We start from the raw sequence: 23,837 nt of genomic DNA, 5'->3' as shown, positions 1-23,837 counted from the left end.
ATAAGGGTCTTATGTGGGTCGAAGATAGTGATTTAGTTGTTGTTAATATAAAAACGGAAGGAGCCACACATGGCAATTTTTTTGTATCGGAAAAATAATTCTGGGAATGTCCATGCATTTCAAATCTTAAACATATAAATCAATATCGCTGATTCCACGAAATATAAAGCCCATCACTAAGTTAACCACACTAGGACTTCGATGGTCATAGAAATCTCAAATAGAAAATCTAGCCACAATTAAAATAAATGTTTTAAGTTCCATTATCCGGATTCTTTTTTGAACTCTAGTCTCAACTTACATCTGGGGAGTAAGAGAAGCTTTGTGCTTTTGAAGATTTTACATATATTAAAGATATATTGAAAACCCGGATCGTTAGTCCCGACGGCAAAAGTGTTTGCTGGGGCCCGAGGGTGAGATAAAATCATCAAACAAGCTATTAACTAACCCCAGCTTAGCTCTAATGACACTAAAGACAGCCGTAATTTTGAGAGTTTCGCTATTTTCTTTTAAGCTGGGAAACAGGAATCCACCGATAATGATGTTAGCACCCAAGCCAGGCATCTAGATAGGACGTTGGTGAAGTTAAGTGACCAAGACACGGACTCCATTTCAACTCATTACCAGGAATGCAGAACACATGGATTTTAGCTATGAATGAGAGTTGTCTATTCAAATTTGTAAAGTTGAGAAGTTATGTTGTGTTTTGAATTAGCGTATATTTTTTGACATAAAAAAACAACATTTTATTGTATTTATCTTTTTCCAATAGTACAATCGTACCCCACCTTTGGGTTATCAATCTCCATATTTGTATGCCTAAGAGCAAACAAAATGAAATGAAGTAATATGTGCGAAAGGTCTATTCAAGAGGAAACGGAAAAGGTGTGAAATAAACGACGATCGCTTCCGTTCGCATACGAAATCGGCGAAGAGACACACGAACGGTGAAAACACACACATGAACATCCCTAACTCAAAAACCCATTAGCGCATAGCTTTCGTCAGTTGACTAGTATTGCTCAATACCGGCGCGCGCTAATGCAACGCCACAAAAGTGGAACCGAACTTCTACGCTAAGCTGAGCCGAGCTTAACTCAGCTACTGGGCCAAAAGACAAGCGCTGAGCGTTGTTAAAACGGTTTGGTGGTGCTCTGCACGCGAGTTTTGCTGAATTCCATATAAGATCGCACGCGAATCGACGACGAAGTTTAGTTTGGCGCGCGCGTTTCATGAAGACAAGTGTCTTTGGCCGTAAATTTTGGCTTAGACTCGAGTGTAAGCGTGCCACATGTTGTTCGAAGTGCAACCGTGCAATTTGCGTTAGCTTCTACTCTGTTTGGTAATGTGAAACTATTTGCCATTTGTACAACAAAAACAAAAAAAAAAATAAATTTTAAATTGAAAAATCCGTTTTCGTGTTGCAAATTGCTCGAAGTGTAATTTAACAAAAATTGTTACCGCATACGTTGTTGTTACCACTGTTGTTAGTGTATTTGTTGTAGCATTGCAAATCGCAATCAAAGCTCACTTTGCAATCAAACGAATAAGGTCTTTGTACGCCCCTGTCGCCCGCCGTTGCCGTCGTCGGTGCACTCGAGTGTGAAATCATTTGCAACAGTTGTTGGTCTAAGTCTGCAATTGGTTGTTGTTGGCTTTGTTTTTCTTTTGTGTGTTAAATGCAATTCTTTTGATATCAACATTGTTGCACTTGAACGATTGCTATAAAAACAAAGAGACCACAAACAACAAAGAAGTATAAGGAAAAACAAAAACAAAAGAGAATAAGAAAAACACAAAAAGCAGAAATAACTAAATAAAAAACTGCAAATTACAAGTGTCACGCCAACAAAGGTAAGGAACCACCGCCGTCGCCGCCAAATCTTTGTTTGCGCTCGACTTTTGAGTGCTGCACAAGGTTACCGTCTCTACAAATATGTATTAGACATCTTAGGCAATGTCTGCCGCTAATGCCGCGTAAAGAATTTAAAGTTTTTCGAGTGAAAAAAGGCACACTAAGTTGGAGAGCCTTGAAGTTGTCCGAGTGAGAGTGTACAAGTGGCCATTTATGTGCGTGCAAGATGAAGTGGCATTGACAGAAGAACCATTTAAGGATAAGATTTTGTATGGAAAACTTGACTTGAGAGGGCATTTTGAGGCATTTAGTGTCGAAAGAATTATAAATAAGGAATGTTGTGTCTTCTAAAATAGTTATTTTTGTTTGTTTAAATGTTTAAGAATGAATGGAATCGACAGATGTCGAGGTCGCACAAGAATTAAAATCGTAACGGCTAAAATTTGTTTGATAAAGTCTTGGTGGAATCCACTTTTTCTATTACGATCCTTTTTTGGCGAACGCCCTAACTTAGTGTTATAAATTCACGAATGTATAAACCTAATGAAATTCGAAAACGTAAACTTTGTTTATAGAAAATTCGAAACACTTCATTACAATTTAGACTGTAGAGACCTTTCGTTTCAATAATTAGGAACAAGTTTCGAGCTCTTGGTATACTATTGGCAGAACTTGCCGATGCTTAGTCGAATCAAAGACAATACTATAATATCATGTTTAATATACGAATAACTGAAACATTTGGTAGACATATGTATATTCCGAGAGCTCTATCATATATTTAAGATTCCAATAAAGAAAGAATCTAAAGAAGGTTTCTGTTATATACTAACTGCTATTCAGAAAATTGTGTTAAGTCACTCATCGACTACATTATTGATAGCGAATACGTCTCTCAGTATACTTATTACTTAACCTAACCCTACTTAGAATGTTTCAATATATTACAACCACTCACCACTTAAGAACCGACGTGGACTTTTAAGAATTTTCACTAGAGCAAGCATATTTATAACAATTCATAGAGTTACTTTAGCTCAGTTCACACTTTTCTGGATATATAATTTGTATAAAGGATGTATATGCCTCGTTGTTGAGGGGTTTAGTTTTTTTTCAGTACGCGGTCATAAAGTCAATTTCGTCTAATTTTTATATCGTATATTTCGCTGTTAGATAAAGATCTAGAGAGTCTCGAAGTGGTTTGTCAATATATAAAGGTTTCTTAATTCCTACATATCGGTCACAAATTATAGAATAATACTGATGGTATTCCATTTTAGTATATAAATGAGTAGGTCTGACTATTTTAGGAACGATTATATGTAGATTAAAGATTCCAGTTGAACTTCCATAACTCGAACTTCATTAACTCGAAGTTCTCCATAACTCGAACTTTTGAATTGGCAATAGATGGCAAATTTCATACAAATTTCCTTCCAAAAATCGAACTTTTCGAGCAGGGCATAGTACAAAATTTAAAATTTTCTATAGAGGCAGAATTTTAAATGAGTCTCTCTATATCGTATGGAGACGAACAAAAAATATGATATTACACTTATGGATGCATAAATCATGTAAAAAAGGTCTGGGAAACAGACTCAAGAGCCAAACAAATGCGAACTGCAACAAACGAAATTACAGAATATATGTTTTAAAGTATTTACATAAAACTTTATGTGAAGTAAAACGATAATAATGTTTTCACACAACTAAATTAATTGATCATTCAAAATTTATATTCAGAAACCGGTTAATTGATCAATTAGCTCGTGTGTGAAAAAGCAATAAGACTGTGTATAAATCTATATTTCACAACTTTTTAAAAAATTGTATGTTTTAATAAAAAAAATTAAACTTGAAGTTTCTCTAACTCAAAGTTTTTTGTGGATAATGATGATTCGAGTTAGGGAAGTTCTACTGTATATAGTTACATTACGTTAACGGATTTTGAATATTAAATTTTAAAATAATAGTTGTTGGATCGAATGAAATAGATGAAAGCAAAAGGAATTTTAAAGCAATACTGTTTTTGAGTAGTTCCTGTTTTCATGCCTCCTCATTACAGTTTCTTGACCGCACCAGAAAAATATTTGTGTTGGTTGAAAAACGAGTTCGTTCACACTTAAAAATACGTCAGCAATTGGCATAATTTAAAAATTTATAACCCTAAATAAAATACGTTTCTACCGCTAATAGGTGCTTCAATGTCAATGCCAATAGAAGCAGAACTATTTGTGGTAAGCCTCTGTATGTCATTTAACAAATAAAGCCACTTACAGGTGTTAAGTAGCTCTTCAACGGTGCACCGATTTTGTAAGTCGCTTTAGTGACTAGAAATAATTGTATGAATAACACGACGCAGGAAAACACTTTGGTCAAATATACGTCTCAAGACTATAACAATTTATCAACAATTTATGGAATTTTGTATAATCTTTCAAAGTCTAGCATAACAACAACAGCTTAGTCCACGTCTAGATATAGACACAAACACACAGTAAAAATGCAGTTAATAGTGACTAAGCAGTATCGACTTGTTGCTCTTCATATTGCCTGCCACTCATTTGTAGTTAATCAATATTGACACAATCAACTCTAGGTCACTATCACTTGGCTGGATAAATAATAAAAAACAACAATGGCAACAACAATAACAACAACAAGTCTTAAATATGGCATTTATGTAAAGTAGTTTATTATTAATAGCATTATGCATTATTTGGCAGAAAGAGAAACTGTAGCAAAGTAAGAGAGGAAGAAGAAATAAAATTATGAATGAAAAAATTAAGCCGTGCAGACAAATTGGTTACATTTTAAAACTGGAATTAAAGAAATTTGCATTTTCAAAATACGAGAATGCGAATGAAATACCGTAAATGCGTAAAAGCATTTAAATAAAATCCAGTTTCCACACGCGCCGTGTTGCGGTCAGCTAATCATAGAGCTGACCACATTATCAAGACTCGCGACTAAGCTTTGCTTGATTATGTTCTAAGTGCAATGGCAAATAATAACAGTTTTTATATAATATAAATATGTATATTTACATTTGCATATATACATATACATAATTACATAAGCAAATTGTGAATCAGTGCCTCTTGTGATAACAACAACAACAACGACAGGCGTGCGACGCATGTCAGTCAAGGTTAAAGAAAATAAACAACAATTTTAAAGGGCATATTCTCGCATAAAGTTAGTTTCATTAAGTGTTAAACACAACAACAATAACAAATAATAACATAATGTTGTGTTAAGTGATGTTCACGCTTTGACAACATTATAAAGTTTGCCATATAAAATTACATTTTAACATTTAATAACAACACACATATTTATATATTTTTATAAACATTAGCTCTGCTAACAGTCACAAACATCAGTTGAGCGCGTCGCATGTAAATTTATGTTGCCAACAAATGTTGCACTAATGATGCCATTGACTAATGTTGCCAGCTGCATGTGCCAGTATGCAGTGCAACTAATGTACTTTGAAAGTAAATATGAATTTGTTTTTTTTTGTTGTATTTAGTTTGCGAATTACTAATCAGCTGTATGCGAACTGACGGCAAATAATTATTTAAGTCTATGTATGTTTAGAGGGAGGCAACTGTTGTTTGCCCTGTACATACGTGACTTCGCTGGGATTAACGCATAATTCTGTGCGATAAAGAGATTGTTTTGAACTTATAGCGGAAATTGCAGATACAAAATATGCAGTAAATAAATATTAGTTTAAATTTGTATCTAATGAATATAGTTGCAGTTGACAAAGTGAGGTTAGGTGCAGGTGCAGTAGGATGATATCTGAAATCCATAATTTTCTTATACTTTGTTGCTAAAACAAGTCTAAAGATGCTAACAGTTTATACAAATTACTTAATTTCTGTGTTAAATACATTAAATAATTTGTAATTAATTTAATTTTTAATCAAATACCGACTTTTCATGGACAGCGCGAAATAATGGAGGTCAAATTCGTTTCTAAAAAGTAAAAAAAAAAATTGCCCGTATAACACTGAGGACCTTTCCTTATAGATTTTTGAATAATAAATATAATAATTCAAAGCTTCTTATTTAAATTAAGTGATGATATAATTGGGCCACTTTTAGTCCTTAGAACTGTTCTACAATCTTATAAAAATACCAATTCAATCAGTAATATTTCTCGATTTCATAGGTATACAATTCAAAGAACTAAAAATATGCAATATCTGATGAAAAGATCATATCAATAGATATGTGTAAATTTGAACATAATCGCTTCATAATTTTCTGGGAAATCATGTCCAGAGAAAAACGCGTTTAAAGTTTTCAATTGAAACTGACGTAGCCTGATGGGCATCAACATCCAAAGGATCTAACATTTAGAATTTTACCCGGATTAATTTGAAATTTTTTGAAAATATTTCAAACATATTGTAATATTTAATGAGAAAAAAGGTCAAAAATTGGTCGCTTACGTGTATTGATCATAGTTGCATTGATCCTGACCAACTTGAAGGATCAGAATTCCCATACAGTCTACATTCGTTACCGAAAAAGGGTGCAATTTATGTACGTTCAACGATTTCACTTCAGAGAAGCATCTCCAAAAATATTTAGTAGTCTTTTATATAAATAAAACAACAACAATTACTTTTTAAGAGCTTATCAACATTTCCTCAACTATATATCTAAATATCAGGGAAGGAAACTGAATCTGATCGGTAAGCCAGTGAAGCAAGAGTAAAATTTCAAATAAAATTGGAGGATTATTAATATTACATTACTACATTTTTCCACATATTACATAGTGATCGTACCGAACTTATGGCTGAAAAATTGTCGGGGCACTATTTGATTCCTGTGAGATATAGGTTACTAAATAGTTTGATTTCAAATGAACAGTTAAGGTTATGGTTGAAGCCCTTTTGAATGACTTGGTTATAGAACATCTCCTTCGCTTAATAAAGGTAGTCCAGATATACGTATTTGAGATTTCTATAAAAAGTTGAAAGGGATCTGTCGCAAGTGTAGTCCAAAGAAAGCTTTAAACTTCTTACAATAGTACCACTCTACCTCAGCCATCGAGGAGTAAGATTTTATGGTTTCCAAGAATGAAACGAATGTGAAAAAGCATAGAGAAATACTAGAATTCTCTTTTCATATATATTTTCTTTACAACACTTAGAAACCTTTTTACGATTTTTAACGCAATTTTTTACTACAATTTTACAGCAAAAAAAGCATGTCACATTTACATAAAACAACAACGGCACTTGTGAAGCGCGCCTCTTTTTCGGCCGCTGCAACGGCAATGCCGAACGCTGTAACCTTGCCCGAGGCGCTAACGCATGAGCCACCAAGAATAAAAACACCAAAAGCACCAGCGTCAGCAACAGCAGTGCATGCGCCCGAGGAGTGGTATGTTGAGTAAATCAGAATACGTAAAAAAAAAATATTTTTACTCTTGATTTTATTTATTTATTTATTTTGCCTTTATATAGTAGCACACATGCGAAAGCACGCCCCTATTCAGACGTACCAGGTCCCTGGGGCATGCCAGTGCTGGGCAATTCATGGCGCTTTGCGCCGCTGGTTGGTGAGTTTACAACTGCAAATATTTCATATTAAATTTATTTATATGCTTTGTGATTTATTGCACAGGCCAATATCGCATACAGGATTTGGATAAGGTCATGAAGGAGCTGCACATCAACTATGGTAAAATAGTCAAAGTTGGCGGGTTAATAGGACATCCGGATCTGCTGTTTATTTTCGATGGTGATGAAATACGCAATATTTTCAAAAAAGAGGAGACCATGCCGCACAGGTAAATTAAATATTAATTTTTAAAGAAATTGCCTACAATTTCTCATATCTTGAATAGTGGTGAACAGAAAAGACGACTGGTATAAACCACATAATCTGGTATAAGCAAAGTGAGAAAGAACGGTGCGGGTTATAACACTAAATGACGTAATTCCAAACTATCTTCCATCAGAACTTAACTTGTATTTTTGGAAAGAATCTGCAGGGTATTAAGCTTAGTATTTCCATGATATTCTACGAGATTACTGAGTTCATTTTGAAACTTTATCTGTAACGACCTTATAGAGAGTATACTTAGAGTACGGATAGTACTATAAGCACCGGTTACGCGGTTTGTTTTGGCACTAGATTGTTGAATATTTCTGGAGTTAATATAACCCGGTTACAGATCTTCCTTATCAAATATTTCTAACGAATTTGTATATAGAAATATCAAATTTCCCACCTATATACATTTATATGATACAAGTAAGACAGCACTATAAATCACATTATGAAAAATGTTGGGAAAAAATGACTTCATGGAAACATTACCTACATCGTATTTATATACTTCCAGTTAAAAATAGTATATTTCACTAATTTATTAAAGCTGTTATACACATGACTATATACATATATGACTATACACCTAAAATTCTATATTATTTATATGAATTTGTGTACTTCGCACGCACTCCCTTGTGACTTTCTGTTAAATAAGTTTGTTTTTCCACACAAATATAATTAGACAGTTAATTAAAAACTTACTGCCACAAATTATGTTGCCACATCAACCAATAGAGGAGGGTTACACACACATAGATAATTGAAAATATTTGCATTAGGGCGCTACGAAACTTTCGTAAATATATGGAGGTTACTTCTTCTACATAACGGAGGTTTAAGGGGTTAACTAACTAACCTAACTGTCGACCTTAACTGAAATCTCTCCAAGCCCTATTTTATTTTTATTTTCGGAAAAAAAATATATTGCGAGATAAGAAGATTCAAGAGGCACAAATCAAGTTAAAAAGAGCTAAACAAGTCTCACAATTGGTGGTTTTATGTCATAATGAGAATCCGGATCACTTAATTGCCAATGCTTGTCATAACAAAAAAAAAAAAATCTTCGAAAAACTGTCAGGTCATTTTTGTTTTGATAACACCACCTAAAAAACAATTATCGCTAAACCAAACAAGAAAATAGACTACTATACAAACGAGCCTATTTGCGGTTCCACTCTTTACCCATTTTTTAACAAAGTCTTACTATTTACTCAAATATATATATTGCGAACACGTGAGGTCGTCATATAAAACGTAATGTATTAAAAAAGAAATCGAAAGTGCGAAATCTTAAGATTAATGGCCACACTATGATCATAAAAATCAACAATGTAAAGCTTGACGGTAAACGAAGTTCCTCACACAAAAAAAAGGTGCTAAATATTTATGTAAACGAATACTTGAGCACAATTTCGTGAAAATGGATGTTATGTATACAATGTGTGGTGATAGTTATTGCTCGTTGCTTACGGGCATGACAAAATAATAAAAAACTCATACGAGGGCTGCTTGAAAGTACAGCGAAAATGTCATGACTTAGGTTCAAACCACACCGGTTTAGTCAAACATATCTTTGTCTAATAAGATACAAAAACGTATTTTGCTCTAACCCAAACTAAGCGAAGCTGTTGTCGTATCAGACAAGAAAAGGCGTCTTCACTAATCCGGTGTGGGTTTAGTCTCAGAGAGCTCACGAATCTAGACAGAGTTCTATCGCTGAAGTATGAGTCTTTGGTCCGAAAAATTAAAGACACTTTACTTATTCGGTCAGTCTAAATACTTTTCTACCAGGCTTATAGAAAGGGTATTTTTCTGGTTTAGAAAAAATCGAGTTCAGAGACTATGTGAATTATCACTTTTTTACATACCTAATCCTATTTAAGGAGGACACGGTAATATAAATGCCTCGAAGCTGAACCCTTTACCCGATTTAACTTTAGTCCTCCTGAGCAATGTAGGTTTCCCGTCAATATGGGTATTTCTTTTCATTTCCTCCATTCCGTTTTGAGAACCCATGACTGTGGTTAAAATTTCGATATTTCTTGAGAAGGTCTCAGAATTATTATGTAAATGATATTTAGTTGTTGATCGTATGCATTCCACTTGAAGATTATGGAATAATCAAACTATTATGACAATTTGTCTCGTATAGAAAGCCATAAGCTTCATTGTGAATTCAGACCTTAACAATATGGATGTAAAAATTCCTAATACCATTAAAGTGACCTAAAGATCACCTGTACGAATTAAATAACCACTTTGAAAGAATTTGATATCACCATAAGCACACTTTATAGACATTACCCTTGAAACGTCGCAACTCGAATGGACTTCGTCAACAGAGTTGAGTCAGTAGTTTTATACCGTAGTTATTGGAATGAATGTGACTTCAAAATGAGACCTTACACAAATTCGTAATGTTGTTTTACATAAATTTAAATTCCCAGCGATCGCATCTGGTCACCTTTTATAAAAAAAAATTAAAATGCATAAATATAACAATCAGATACTTGCAACTGGTTGTCTTTCTAACACAACGAGGTCACGTTCAAAGTCGATATTGATGCTCTATTAAAACGAATTGACATCTGAACCTCCGGGCACATTCAATAAAAAAAGAAAACGAAATCAATAAAAATTGGTTTTAAAAAAAAGCAAAGTTGTGGCATTTGAACATTGTGCGCTCGGCTTAATAGCCAGAAGCTGCGGTCTGTCAAGAGGCCAAGCTTAGACAAGCGAACAACGTGCGCAAGTAAACGCCTTGTGATATGCATTTGCACATTTGGAGTGGCGTCTGCGCATGGGCGACGAGCTACATATTACGACTCTGTATACTGTATATCATATATGAAAGTATGTATGTATGAAAATAAAAAACGAAGCACCTTCGCCTCAAGATTTACGATCCTAACCATATTACAAGCAGCCAACACTGCCCAATTGTGTGTGGGAAAAAACTCACACGCATGTAATTACATATGTAAATATGTATGTGCTTCTTACACACGCATATTTTTTTGTGAATTGTGTCATTTCATTTGTGTCATAAAAATGTAAAGATTGCATGTGAGCTCATACACAAATTATGAATGTGGTAATTTTTGTATACATTTTGGCTGTTGTTTTTATTTTTCATTTTCCGTACTTTATTACTATAAAATTTGTTGTTTCTCTTTCTTATTTATGTAACTATTTTAATTACTTATACTCTCGGTGGCACGCATGGCTTGCGGCGCTCGACATACCCACTTACAATGCTACATATACGTACATACATATATACATTTATATACTCTCTTACAATAAGTTCATTCAGCTTTGAAATGAGCCGTCATCACTATTGCCTTCTTCCGGCAGGTGAACAAGGTAAACAGGTAGAAATTCTGGAATTAAACAAGCTGGAATTCAGTGGGTCATTGCAGACACAATTAGAGGTGTCTTGCACTCACTTGAATTTTTTTGTACTTTTTCTCACATGAGGCTATAGAATCTTAAGTATTTTTTTGCCATAATTCTCAACCGATGTTACCTATCTATTCAGTAACATAACATTTAAGGGGTAATGGCAAGTAGAGTTCGAAAATATTGGGTAAACCAGGTTGATTTTTGAGCTTTTTTCTAAATAGTTCTCGACTTTGTTCGTTCTATTTCGTCTTAATTACTTCAAAAGGTCTCTGCAGTAGCTGATATAAGATGTTTAGACTGGCAATCTCGTTGACATTTTCACAAAATGTTTGGAATTCGTGTTCTTCACATTGAATTCTTTTTGTTTTCATATTCTAAGACTGGATCCGACACGTTATATATACGCTTATTTGCTCAAAAAAAAGAACTATATTAGCAAGACCTTTGTAAATTTAGTTCTTCTAGAATACCTAAATGTCCTCCTGAGAAAACTTTGAGATCCCAAAATCGTTTTGGTGTTGTTGTAACAGAGACACCGGGATTGATAAGATGCTATTGATATTTGGTAGTCCGTCTATCGATGTGTTAGTGTATTCTCTTCCAGTCCTTTGGTTGCAAAGTATTTCTATTAGAGCCATAATCTGTCCAGGCCTGGTTTGTTTGGTTAAGAAAATTTCTCGAAGATGAGCAAATGTGATCTGGTCCATATTTCGGTACCTATTGATCCAACAATTTCGACATAAAGTATTCGTCAATATTAAGATTGCAACATAGATCAATACGGTTGGGATTCACATATAAAGGGCATTTCATTCGGTCGATTGAGTGACAATTATCATTCATAAAGTTTCGAGCGAACTGACAACAGAAAAGATAACTCCAGAAGAATCGAACTAATAAAATTCCCCCGACAAAACTTATCAAAGCCCTACTCACCGATGGTAGATCATGTGATCGGAATTGTCGAAACGTGTCTGTAGACAAGGTAATGGGATGAGATTTACCGCTGAAAGCTATTATAGATCTGGAGTGACAGAAGTACCTCAACTATTATTAATTTAACACCTCCCCCTCCTCACTTTCTCTAATACGCGTACCGATTTTTCTTCACAAACATACACTTCAAATCTTGCAAATGTAATTTATGAGTACATCTTTTGCAGACCCTCAATGCCATCGCTCAAACATTATAAGGGAAAATTGCGACGCGATTTCTTTGGCGACATCGCTGGACTCATTGGTGTGTAAGTATATTGAAGTGGAAAGCAAGAAAGGAAAAGCGATTACTTTTACACACATATATACATCTACATATATGAGTCTAAATTCACTTGTGAATGCAGTGAAGTGTAATGTCAATGTAATGAATTTATGCTTGTATACTCGTTTAGGCATGGCAAAAACTGGGCGCTGTTCCGTCAAGAGGTACAACAAATACTACTACAACCACAAACGGCTAAGCAATATGTGCCGTCATTAAATGAAATTGCCGGTGAATTTATGCAAAGGTGCAGTCTTATGGAAAACAATTTTTATATACATACATTTTAATTTTCTATGGATACAGTGTTGGTCAAATTATTAGGATTATTGAATATACTTTTTTTTGATAATTGTTATTAAAGAAAGTTGGCATAATTTTGTTAAGCTTAGCAAAATCAACTAATATACAATCAAGGTGTCGCTTATCAATCCTAAAAAGAACCGTTATATTACGAAGGTCAAGGTGACGTTAAAACGTTACTTCTCAACTTAAAATTCGGTTTTCATTAAAGCCAATCTTCGATATTGTAAGAAATTGTTTGCTTCATTAGGTAGGTCTCATCATGTTTTCTTAATACTAAATATCCGAGGAAACCTCTACTATTGTTTTGAAAATATTTACGAATTTTCCCAAAATTACCATTAGATAATAACTAAGAGTGATTATTAATCAGCCAACTTCGGTTATAAATAGAGAATAATTTTTAGACCGGATTTTCTGGATATGGATCTGTAGTAACAGATATCTTGAAAATTATTCGAAGTATCGGTTGCAAGGTCCACAGAACGAACAGTGATAACTTATAACGGAAATAAAAAGAGCAAAGGGACCGCAGGTTCTACCGAGACAAATGATTGTTTCAAAAAGAAAAGTGATGACACTAAAATATCATTACGGAATTCAACACAAAAATAGTACAGATTAATTAATTAAACTTTGAAGAAGCAAAAATTTCATCATTTTTATTTTTTATTTTTTGAAAAATTATCTATAAAAAATATTTTAAATAAAATATGGCACTTATTTTAACCCAAGAAGCACAAAATAAAGCAGCTTTCAAGAAAATATTCTTTCTAGTTTTAAAAAGTCATTAATGTTCCCATTCATATGACCACCACTGTATATACTTAATGCTAAAAAAAGTATTATGTAGCACAATTTTTCAAATTTTACTTAAATGAGTCGTCACAAAATGGCGAATAAAGTCGAAAGTAATAAGATTAAGTAAATATATATGTAATAAAATACCGTTACTTGCTAATCTCGTTGTGTGTGCAAATTATAAATTACAGAGTACATGAAATGCGCAATGAAAACGATGAGCTGCCAGCGAATTTTCTACACGAATTACACAAATGGGCGTTGGAATGTGAGTTAAATGGATATTTGTAATAAAAGTAATGTAGACTAGCAGGACACACCACTAAACACACATACAACACTGTACCTATATATACATACATGTGTATAAATACTTCGCTACTGAGCTTCTTAAATGAAAATATCATTTTCTGCTTGTTTCTCACGCTGACAGCTGTGGGACGCGTGGCATTGGATACACGCCTCGGTTGCTTAACGCCAGATGGCAGTGAGGAGTCACAACAAATCATAAACGCCATAAATACTTTCTTCTGGGCCGTGCCCGAACTGGAGCTGCGCATGCCGTTGTGGCGTTTCTATCCGACGAAGGCGTATCGCAGCTTTGTCAAGGCGTTGGATCAGTTTACCGAGTGAGTTGTTGGTCAAGGTGATGGTTGTGGTTGTTGTTGGCAAAGATTTTAATAATAATTAGTTGCTTCATTAGCACGGATGGAGTAGCATTTTAATTATTTTTCATATTTTCTTTTTTTTTTGTTTTTGCTTCCTAGAATTTGCTTGCGAAACATCAGTCGCACAATGGACCGCGCTGCTGCAGCGCCCGCATTGCAGAATGCCATGCAAGCCGATTCGATTGTGGGACGCATTGTGCGCAAGACGGGCAATCGCAAATTGGCAGCTGTGTTGGCGTTGGATTTATTTCTCGTTGGCGTGGATACGGTGAGTTTATATGGATTTAATTAATGATGAACAATTTTATTTTTTTAATTGAAAGAAAAGGAAGATTAATTAACTGAATATAAGACGATAGGAATGTGATGATTTAAATGCAAAAAAATATGAAAAAAAATTTTGTAATATATTTATACTTTTCAACCTCACTTTTGAAATATTTTATAGAATGTATTTTATTGTTAATGCATTGATTTTCGCCATTAATATAAATTTATGTATGAAACCTTATTTCATTCATTTTCATTCCACTCAATTTAATGTTATTCACCTCAGTGTTTATTTACCATATCACACTCAATTATTGCATTACATTTATACACTATGCATTGCAGACCTCCGTTGCCATCTCGTCGACCATTTATCAATTAGCGAAAAATCCCGATAAGCAACAAAAGCTTTTCGAAGAATTGCAAAGTGTTTTCCCAACACGTGAAGCAGAAATCGATCAAAGCGCTTTGGAGCAAATACCATATTTAAGAGCCTGCATAAAAGAGACTTTGAGGTGCGCTATTTTTAGACATTAACAACAAGTGTATATACATACATATACATGAATCCAATAAGTATTTATTGCCAATTGAATTATGTATATTTTATTGTTGTCTGCAGAATGTATCCAGTTGTCATAGCGAATGGCCGAAGTTTGCAAACAGACGCTGTAATTGCTGGCTATCACATACCCAAAGGTGTAAGTACCCAAATGGAAATAAATGTCAATATCAATACATATATATTACATACAAAAATATATATACGTGTGTTATGATATAAGTACATATTTAGGTTTCCAGTTAATGTCTCCTTTCTGCTGGCTATAAATAGCAGAAATCCGTAGAATAACATAAGTAGACACATTTAAGCACAGTCTAATGGCATATTTGCAGTAATTTCCATTTATATGAAATAATTTAGACTTGAAATTACCAATTCGTGGATAAAAAAGCACTTATATTTCGTTTCAATTTACTGCTCCACCCAAGTAACTCGATTGGTTTGCGACTTTGCTTTGAGTAACTCTTACTTTTTTTCAAGAAAAACCATAACGTAGTTTTTGTTGTTTCACGTGGAAATAACATTAGTTGTCCATGAGTTAATGGTGTCTCTCAATTACTTTTTGTCGAAGCTGTCAGTCTATACTGATATACTCCTTTTTCCAGGTTTCGAATTTATCTTGAATGTAGTGTTTAATGATTTCCTCAAAAAATATATGTTTGCCACACGAATCTAAATGAATGAGCCGCTTATAGTTGAGAGAGTACATGCTCAAAGCATTATCTTAAAGGCAGAATTTTCAGTCGTAGTGGATCCAGAACCAGAACTTTAATGCATTATTACTAAAAGTATTTAATATTAACCCGATTCTTAAGGTCTTAAGTCAATGGTGGTAGTTTCGTGAGATAAAACTCTAGGTCATCAGTAAAAGAAATATGACTTTCCGCTATTCAATTATAAATCATCTTTGAATTTGTAGGGATTCGGTGTTCTTAGTAAGCTTTGAACTAGAACTTAAACAGTATAATTTTTCAAACTCAATAGAACTGCTTTAAAGTGCTCTGTTCAAAATAGTACGGCTCCTTCCTTTAAGTTTTTATACTTTCGCAACAAAGCTGCTACGAGAGTATTATAGTTTTGTCCACATAACGGTTGGTTGTAAGTCCCAAAACTAAACGAGTTAGATATAGGGTTATACATATATATCAAAATGATCAGGGTGACGAGAAAAGCTCAAATCCTGATGTCTGTCTGAGATATATGAGATATCTTAATGAAACTTGGAACACGTGTTGCTTGGCACCATAAGAAGGTAAAGTTCGAAAATGGGCGTAATCGGACCACTGCCACGCCCACAAAATGGCGAAAACCGAAAACACTTAAAGTGCCATAACTAAGCTATAAACAAAGCTATGGAAGTAACATTTGGTATGAAGGATCGCACTAGGAAGGGGCATATGTGGATGTAATCTTTTTGGGGAAGTGGGCGTGGCCCCTCCCCCTACTAAGTTTTTTGTACATATCTCGCAAACTACTAAAGGTATATCAAGGAAACTTTCTAGAGTCGTTTCTTTTAGGTACTACCTTATACAGTCCAAAAATGGAGGAAATCGGATTGTAACCACGCCCACCTCCCATACAAAGGTTAGGTTGAAAACTACTAAAAATGGGTTAACTCAATAACGAAAAACGCCAGAAACACTAAAATCCACATGATAAATGGCAGATGGAAGCTGCACTCAGATTTTTTTACAAAATGGAAAACAGGAGTGGCATCGCTCACTTATGGGTCAAAAACCATATCTCGGGAACTGCTCGACCGATTTCAATGAAACTTGGTTTGTAATAGTTTCCTTACATCCCAATGATATGTTGTGAAAATAGGCCAAATCGCTTCACAACCACGCCTACTTCCTATATACCAGAACTTTGAAGACGATCTGAATCGTTTACTTTACAATATATAAAGTAAGTACTAGTGAAGATGTCGGTGCAGAACTTTGCACAAATACCATGTTAATAGTGTGGCAGCCCCATTCTAAAAATCACCGAAATCGGAACATAGGTTGTCAAGACCCCATATATCGAACACGAGGGCCTCGGTGCTTCTAACCTAATATTATGGTTTCCAACTTTCAATGGACTTTATACAATATATATGACGAATATGTGGGCCAAATTGTGTATTATATAATATAAATAAAGTTAAATAAATAAATTGCGAGAGTATAAAATGTTCGGTTACACCGGAACTTAGCCCTTCCTTACTTGTTATAAGTTGACCTTTATATAACTCAGCAATTCCATTAGTTATATCCATGACTTTTTTTGGCTGAAAGTTTATCTTTTTTATTGTGCATCTTGTAATTTGCTTTCTCCTTTGAGTTAGATTCCGTATCTAAGCTCATTTTAAGATACTATAATGCTGTCCTGAGAAATTTCTTGAGAAATAATAACTGAAATAATAACTGATGAGTTCATTTATGAAAGATATTAGCAATTTCTCAATCTTGCCCAAAAGAAAACGGTACGCCAGTGCTGTCAATCTGTTTGGAACCTGTTGTGTCTACTTACGTTATTTGTCCGATTCACTACTCTGGCTACGACTGGCGAGTTGAATACAACTTTAAATAGCAAAAAATTAATTTTACAAGCAAAATTCTTTGATATTGTTGTTGTTAGAGATAATTTTCATTTAACCGAACATTATTTAAAGCAGGTCAGAGATAAAGTATCATTTATGAAATCGTTAAAATCAAATGATTTTCACAAGCAATAAAAATTTACCATCACACCGCCACACCCATACAAATATGTACAAAGTGTCAACTAGCGCCGTCGCGTATAAATGTCTAAATTTTAATATCATAATTGCATAGCACCTACTAACTAAACGCCGGACGACAAGTGCCCATAAACACATAAATCAAATATCACTTTAACGGTTCTTGCTATTTATTTACCCACTCCCAGCTTTCACTTTTGTGTATTTATGTATGTTTGTTTGTATTTATCGGTCGTTTTGCAGACACATGTCATATTCCCGCATCTGGTGGTGTCCAATGATCCCGCTTACTTTCCAGAACCGAAACGATTTGTACCCGAACGTTGGCTGAAGCAGAACGAAACGAGTGAGTTGCCATGCCATACAGTCAATGCCAATCGACATAGAACACCCTCGCAGCACACACACACACAGACACCTAAAGCGTAACAAGCGGGTGTAAAAAAAAATATTTTTCATTTAACAAAAACAAAAAATACAAATTAAATGTTGGTGCAAATTTCGCGCACGAAACGCCCACAGCCTGTTTCCATTAGTGACTGTGTGTGTGTGTGCATGCGCGTTTATTGCAATTTATTCATGCCATACATTTCCATTACAATCCGTAGGTGCAGTATGCCCACATGCCGGACGAAAAATTCATCCCTTTGTCAGTTTGCCGTTTGGCTATGGCCGACGCATGTGTGTGGGACGTCGGTTTGCCGAAATTGAATTGAATATGCTGTTGGCGAAGGTGAGTAGTACACGAACAATGTACGAATGAATGGATTTCCATAGGTATCCATCAAAATGGGGTTTTCAATAAGTGAACTTCGAAGCTACAAGCGAATACGTAGAATAGGCTTTTTATTATCTAGTTCCCTCGTTTCAACCAGTGGAAAGCCCCATGGAAGCCCTTAGGTGTGGAACATTGATGCAATAATTCGAGGAACGGGACATAAGAGAACCGCTTAAATTAATCGATAGAGCCGGGCTTTAGAAGTACAGAAAAAGGAATTTAAGTGAAGTGGAACCCATTTTCGTAAAAAAATCAAAAAAATTATTCTAAGAAAATAACAAAACCAATGGAAAGGTTCATGAGGCCTGAGGTGTAGAATATTAATCAAGGAACGGTCTATAAGACAGCAGGTTACCTTAACAAAACGATAGAACCGGACTTTAGAAGAACTGAAAAAGCGGTTTATGTAAAGAGGGATCTATTTACCAAAAACTAATCAAAAAATTATTCGAGCAAAATCTATAAACCCTCTAGAAAAATCGACCAACCATTTAAAACCGAATGACTTTTCGAAAATTTGTAAAATTGTCGAAAACTGGTATCTGATACCAAAAAAAATCCGAACTAAAAAAGTATTAAAAAGTCTTTATTAAAATCAAGACCTTAGAAATACTTCTCATTAGAAACTAAACGATGGTTTTTGAGCTCAATAATGCCAGATCCTTTATTACGAAAAATCCCGACGAGCATAAATGGATTCGAATAAAACGATATCAGTCAATCCTTTTGAAAAAACTACAAAGGGGAAGCCGCAGCATCCTTATGGTCTATTGGAGTCTCAGCGACGTGACATAATCACAACAATATTCATATAAAATATTATTCTCGGAATCCGAGGGGTTAAAAGTATCGTCAATATTCTCTGGCTGGACAGCAGCAACAGCCATATCACATATTTTAGGACTAGAACAATATGTTAATGGCGAACGAAGGGACTCACCTATCTAAAGTCCATGTTCAATTGTATCTCTGAGTGGACAATTTTGAATGAACTACTAAAAGCTCTAAAGATCATGATACTGCTAAAACCACTTAATTTGTAGCAAAGACTCCATGTGTATCTTCTATGGTTCGAAGTTGTGTTATAAAATTCAAGTTCTTTGGCACGTTCGTTTCACATTATGCATTAAACTTTCACAGACAACGACGAAGTTATCGGAAGATTCGAAATTCCGTTGATTTATACACTTTAAAAGATCCAGTTGCCTTTGCAATAAAGACCTTTGCACTTTTGAATCAGTTCTTGTATATAGTCCAAAGTCCGGAGAGAACAATTTTCAAGTTAAAGTCCTCAAACGGACGAGTACTTTTTAGCGTCAAAATATGAACTGAAGACTTTTTATCAAAGACATCTTCAGCTGATCGCTCACCGGTCACCTTTGGCAGCCTCATATAATTATAGGTCAGAATTCATCAGAAGTTGGAGTTCAAGCTGTGAAGATCACCCAACAGGCTTTGAATTGGAATTAGAACCGCCAAAGACTACCAAAAAATATAGACAAGTCGCTATCGAAAGCCCCTTTACGCGTCTACTAATGATTGAAAGCTACAAGGCAACTGTATTGTCCAGCAAAATGTACACAAGCCTTTCATGCCTTTTGAAATGCAACGCTTGGGCTGAAATGTCCGAACAAAATATATGCAAAAAAAAAAAAATTAAACTAAAAATCGCTCGTCATCTTGCAGTTCTGCGTACCGAAATTGTTTGCACTTATCTAAGCATATAGTATAAGCACTTAAGCCGACTTTGCCATTTTGCAATGCAATCGCTCGCACATCACATACAAATGTGTCATTTCAACTTGTTTATTTGTTGTTTTTTTTTTTTTGTTTTCTGTTGCAGATATTTCGAAAATACAAAGTGGAATACAATTCCGGCGAATTAGTGTATAAAGTGAATTCAACCTACATACCAGAGTCGCCACTTAATTTCAAATTGACGCTAAGGGACGAGTAACGCACGAGCTGTTTGCCAGCGGGGTGCGGGGTTGCCAGCTGTGCCAGTGGACATCAGGTCCAACAGCGATGGTTTAGAATTTGCCAAAATCAACAGCCAGCAGCGTTGCAGCGCTGCGTAGGTTGAGCTCCCACGCTCATAAGTTTACACTTTCAATATTTGCGCTGTACCTTTTTGTTGCTGTTGCTGTTGTTATTATGGTCGTTCAATATTATACTTTAGTCTCGCCAATATGGATATAATACGTGCTTCTTTTATAATATTATATTTGCTCATGGCAAATGAAAATTATGCCAATATGCATTGTAAATTATGTACCTTATGGTCGGTATTATATTTAATTTTATATACATATTTACATGTATTATATATAAGTATGTGCGGCGCGCATAGATTACGTTTTTTTACAAATATTTAAAATTTATGTAAAATTTCATACAAAAACAATAACAATATAAGAATAATGATAAAGCTCTTTGGGCATTTTAAAAGCTATTGTGGATGCTGTGCATAGATGGCGCTGTATTCGAAAACACTGGAATGGATTTTATGTCATAGGAAAGTTCACATTTCCAACTAGTATATTCTAAATTATATGGTTGAGTCAAGGGAATATTTTCAAAATTGCAGCAGAAATTATGTGAATGTGACGTATAATAGATTAGATCCATATCTCTTACAGCAGTTAGCCTTTAGTTAACGATATATACAAAACTACAAGTCAAACTTGTTGGCTTCGGATTCGGATTTTTTTATAAGTTATATACAAGTACACCATATGTGGAATATTCCAAACGTTGGGTCGAACTTATTGCCATTGGATTCTTAAAGCGTTTCAATAACTCAAGGATGAAATGGTCTATTGCTACCAAAATTATTGCTAGAAGAAGTATTGGGAACTGAACTATGTTATCATTAATAAAGTTATTAGACTAACAGCCCTATTCTGTGCACTTGACAAAATAACAAAAATTTGAAAATATTTTCATATTTTTATCAAGTAAGAATTTTTTTGGTATTCTGTGACAATTTTGATAAAATAAAAAGCTTCAGTACGCATAGCTTTTCCCCACACGTGTGGGAAACAAAATAATGTAAACAGAAACAGCTGATTTCTGTCCAAATATATTGAATTGAATTGAAAAATTTATTTGAATTATTCTATAAAGTACGTTTTCACATGCATTTCAATATTTGTTGCAAAATAGTTAATAATTTAACTTCAATTTCTGAATAAATTATTCCCTCTTGGTCTAAACGTGAAGTTTCTGAGAGTGCGCAAATATTCCCTGCTCCGAATATGGCCCTATTTTTCATGGATAATATCGTTATTTGGATGAGTGTTTGTTTTAACAGAGCCTTCTTCATTGTGGCTTCGTTAATAAGTTTGGTTTACGATTGACCGGTTCATCAGCTTATCTATCCGATTCTGATATCGAGATATCGGCTGAAGCCTCCCAGACCTGATGCAAAGTATTTGGTTTGGTTTTACAACCCTATTTATTATATATAGATGATAAGGTTAGACCGTCTTTACTCGATCGCCAAAGCTTCGTTAGCCTCCCTAACCAAACAGGGAGTGCCACGCGCATTGAATACTATATAATAGAATACATATACATAGGTCTTTTGTAATAGATTTAAAATTATTTGGTATGCAATTTTGATTTAGTTCGTTCTTATGATTAGCTTCAGAAAAGTTCCTTGGGGACTACCATATATAGAAAAAAATTTCGTCAAAGTTACCCTCACTAACTTCATTTTTTATACAAAAAAGGGAAAACTAAACTTCTTAATATTAAAACGGCTCAATAACGCGAGCCATCATCATGTTCATATTTTTCCTTTTTGTATAGAAATAACTACAAAAGTAAAATATATCCATTGCAAAAAATTCACTTCCACAACTATCCACAGTAAGACATTTTATTTGTTAAGAGCATTTTACTTCTTAACAACTTATAAAGAAAAAAGCTTTTTATTTTAAACTCAGAATACAAAATGCTTGATAAATTTCAATTTTTTACAAATTAGAAATTTGTTGAATTTGTAAAGTGCACAGAATAGGGCTGTAAGTTTCTCTTTATTTACATAAATTACTGAGGAACCCCATTTCAACCCCAACGTTGGATATCGTCTAAAAATAAAATATATTTTTTTTACAAACTGAAGAGCAAACGTGACTTATGTAACGACCTATGGGGACCTATGATTGTTCAATCTTAAGAAGATATGCTCAGATAGTGGTTTTCAGGTGATCTAATTTCACCTAAGCCAAGATTTCAATACTATGTGACGCCCAAGAGGAAGACTTCATTAGTAAGAATCTTTAGCAGAGTTCTGTCTGAAAACTATTTATCATCTATATAATAAAAATATCTGGTTCGAAGTCAAATAAAAGCTAGGTCACCCTTTCTTCTCCTTCGTGTTAGGAAAATGAGTAAGAAGGTGTTTAAATACATACCTATAGTTAAAGAGACCGACGTTTCAGAAATATTATGTAATCGTGGACTCAGACCCGTTACTAGTTCGGTTTACCAGAGTGCATCGGAAGCGAATAGCCATAAGTCTAAACATAGTCAGATCATTGAAATATGGGTCTTTCGTCGAACAACTTCTAAAGCTTCGAATGATGATGATGAGAAAAGAAAATGTGGAATACACATCAGTAGTCGAATGGATTGTGTTCTCAAAAAAACGCTAGCTAGGTTGTAAATCAAAGCCTATAACTGGAGTCCGTGAATGTCTCTGACTACAAATATACTAGTGAATATTTCCATATCAAACATTGAAGATTTACAACATTAAACGTTGGGGGAACGAAGAAAATCTAAAGTCAGGCTTTCCTTTACAGGTTAACATTGAAGCTTGTGCAATAAATAAGAAGGGAAATTGGGAGAGACAGCAATTAAGATTTGAAGCTTCTACCTTTACCTATAATAATCAAGACGAGGTCAACTATCCCTAATATTTATCGAATAATATTATTTAATACCAATTTAATTCTAATAATCAATTAATATAACTTAGTAAACACCAAATATTGAAGCATATATTAATTCAATTAGTCTACTAGTTGTGTGGGTATTTGTAAATCAAATTAAATTGTAATATAAAATGAAAGTACTCACTATTTAGCTGAATCATTCAATTGATATTCGTTGCTACGTGAGAAGCACTCTTGAACACCAACTTCCTGCCACAATCGTTTCATGGCAGCCAAAAGCTCCTCTGAGAATGGTTCCGTGTCGTGCATGCGTTGGCAAACGTCAAATACCATTTTTGCATCATTCTGAAAGCAATAAAGGGAATACATGAGAGCACAAATACATCAACAAACACACATATAAATATATAGATATGAACGCACAAGGTGAGTTTATT

The 23,837-nt window shown here is 34.4% G+C and overlaps 2 protein-coding genes across 6 annotated transcripts in view; one reads left to right on the top strand and one right to left on the bottom strand.

Moving 5' to 3' along the window:
• The window catches only part of LOC105217747 (G protein alpha o subunit), a 79,790-nt gene that overhangs the window by 12,753 nt on the left and 43,200 nt on the right, over positions 1–23,837 (bottom strand). For all 4 annotated transcript variants that reach the window (XM_054233019.1, XM_011192903.3, XM_011192902.3 and 1 more), the window contains exon 4: positions 23,585–23,745. In XM_054233019.1, coding sequence (XP_054088994.1) covers positions 23,585–23,745 — 161 coding nt within the window. The remainder of the gene's footprint in view (positions 1–23,584; positions 23,746–23,837) is intronic.
• Cyp49a1 (probable cytochrome P450 49a1) lies at positions 1,036–20,892 on the top strand. 2 transcript variants are annotated; one of them, XM_054233018.1, is made up of 14 exons: positions 1,036–1,342; positions 7,079–7,264; positions 7,348–7,442; positions 7,508–7,673; positions 12,289–12,369; positions 12,517–12,633; positions 13,682–13,758; positions 13,924–14,119; positions 14,258–14,426; positions 14,774–14,943; positions 15,051–15,129; positions 17,962–18,064; positions 18,327–18,451; positions 20,340–20,892. In XM_054233018.1, the coding sequence occupies exons 1-14, from the start codon at positions 1,233–1,235 to the stop codon at positions 20,451–20,453; spliced, it is 1,788 nt and encodes a 595-aa protein (XP_054088993.1). In that variant the 5' UTR covers positions 1,036–1,232; the 3' UTR covers positions 20,454–20,892. The 2 variants fall into 2 exon arrangements, with proteins under 2 accessions (XP_054088993.1, XP_011191202.2); XM_011192900.3 differs by lacking the exon at positions 1,036–1,342 and adding an exon at positions 1,382–1,854 and having other exon boundaries at positions 20,340–20,891.

Source organism: Zeugodacus cucurbitae, chromosome 6 (assembly GCF_028554725.1).
Source record: "Zeugodacus cucurbitae isolate PBARC_wt_2022May chromosome 6, idZeuCucr1.2, whole genome shotgun sequence".
In the NCBI taxonomy this organism is placed as follows: Eukaryota; Metazoa; Arthropoda; class Insecta; order Diptera; family Tephritidae; genus Zeugodacus; species Zeugodacus cucurbitae.
Note: the sequence above shows the minus strand (reverse complement) of the source record. Positions and strands in the feature narration are given on the sequence as shown.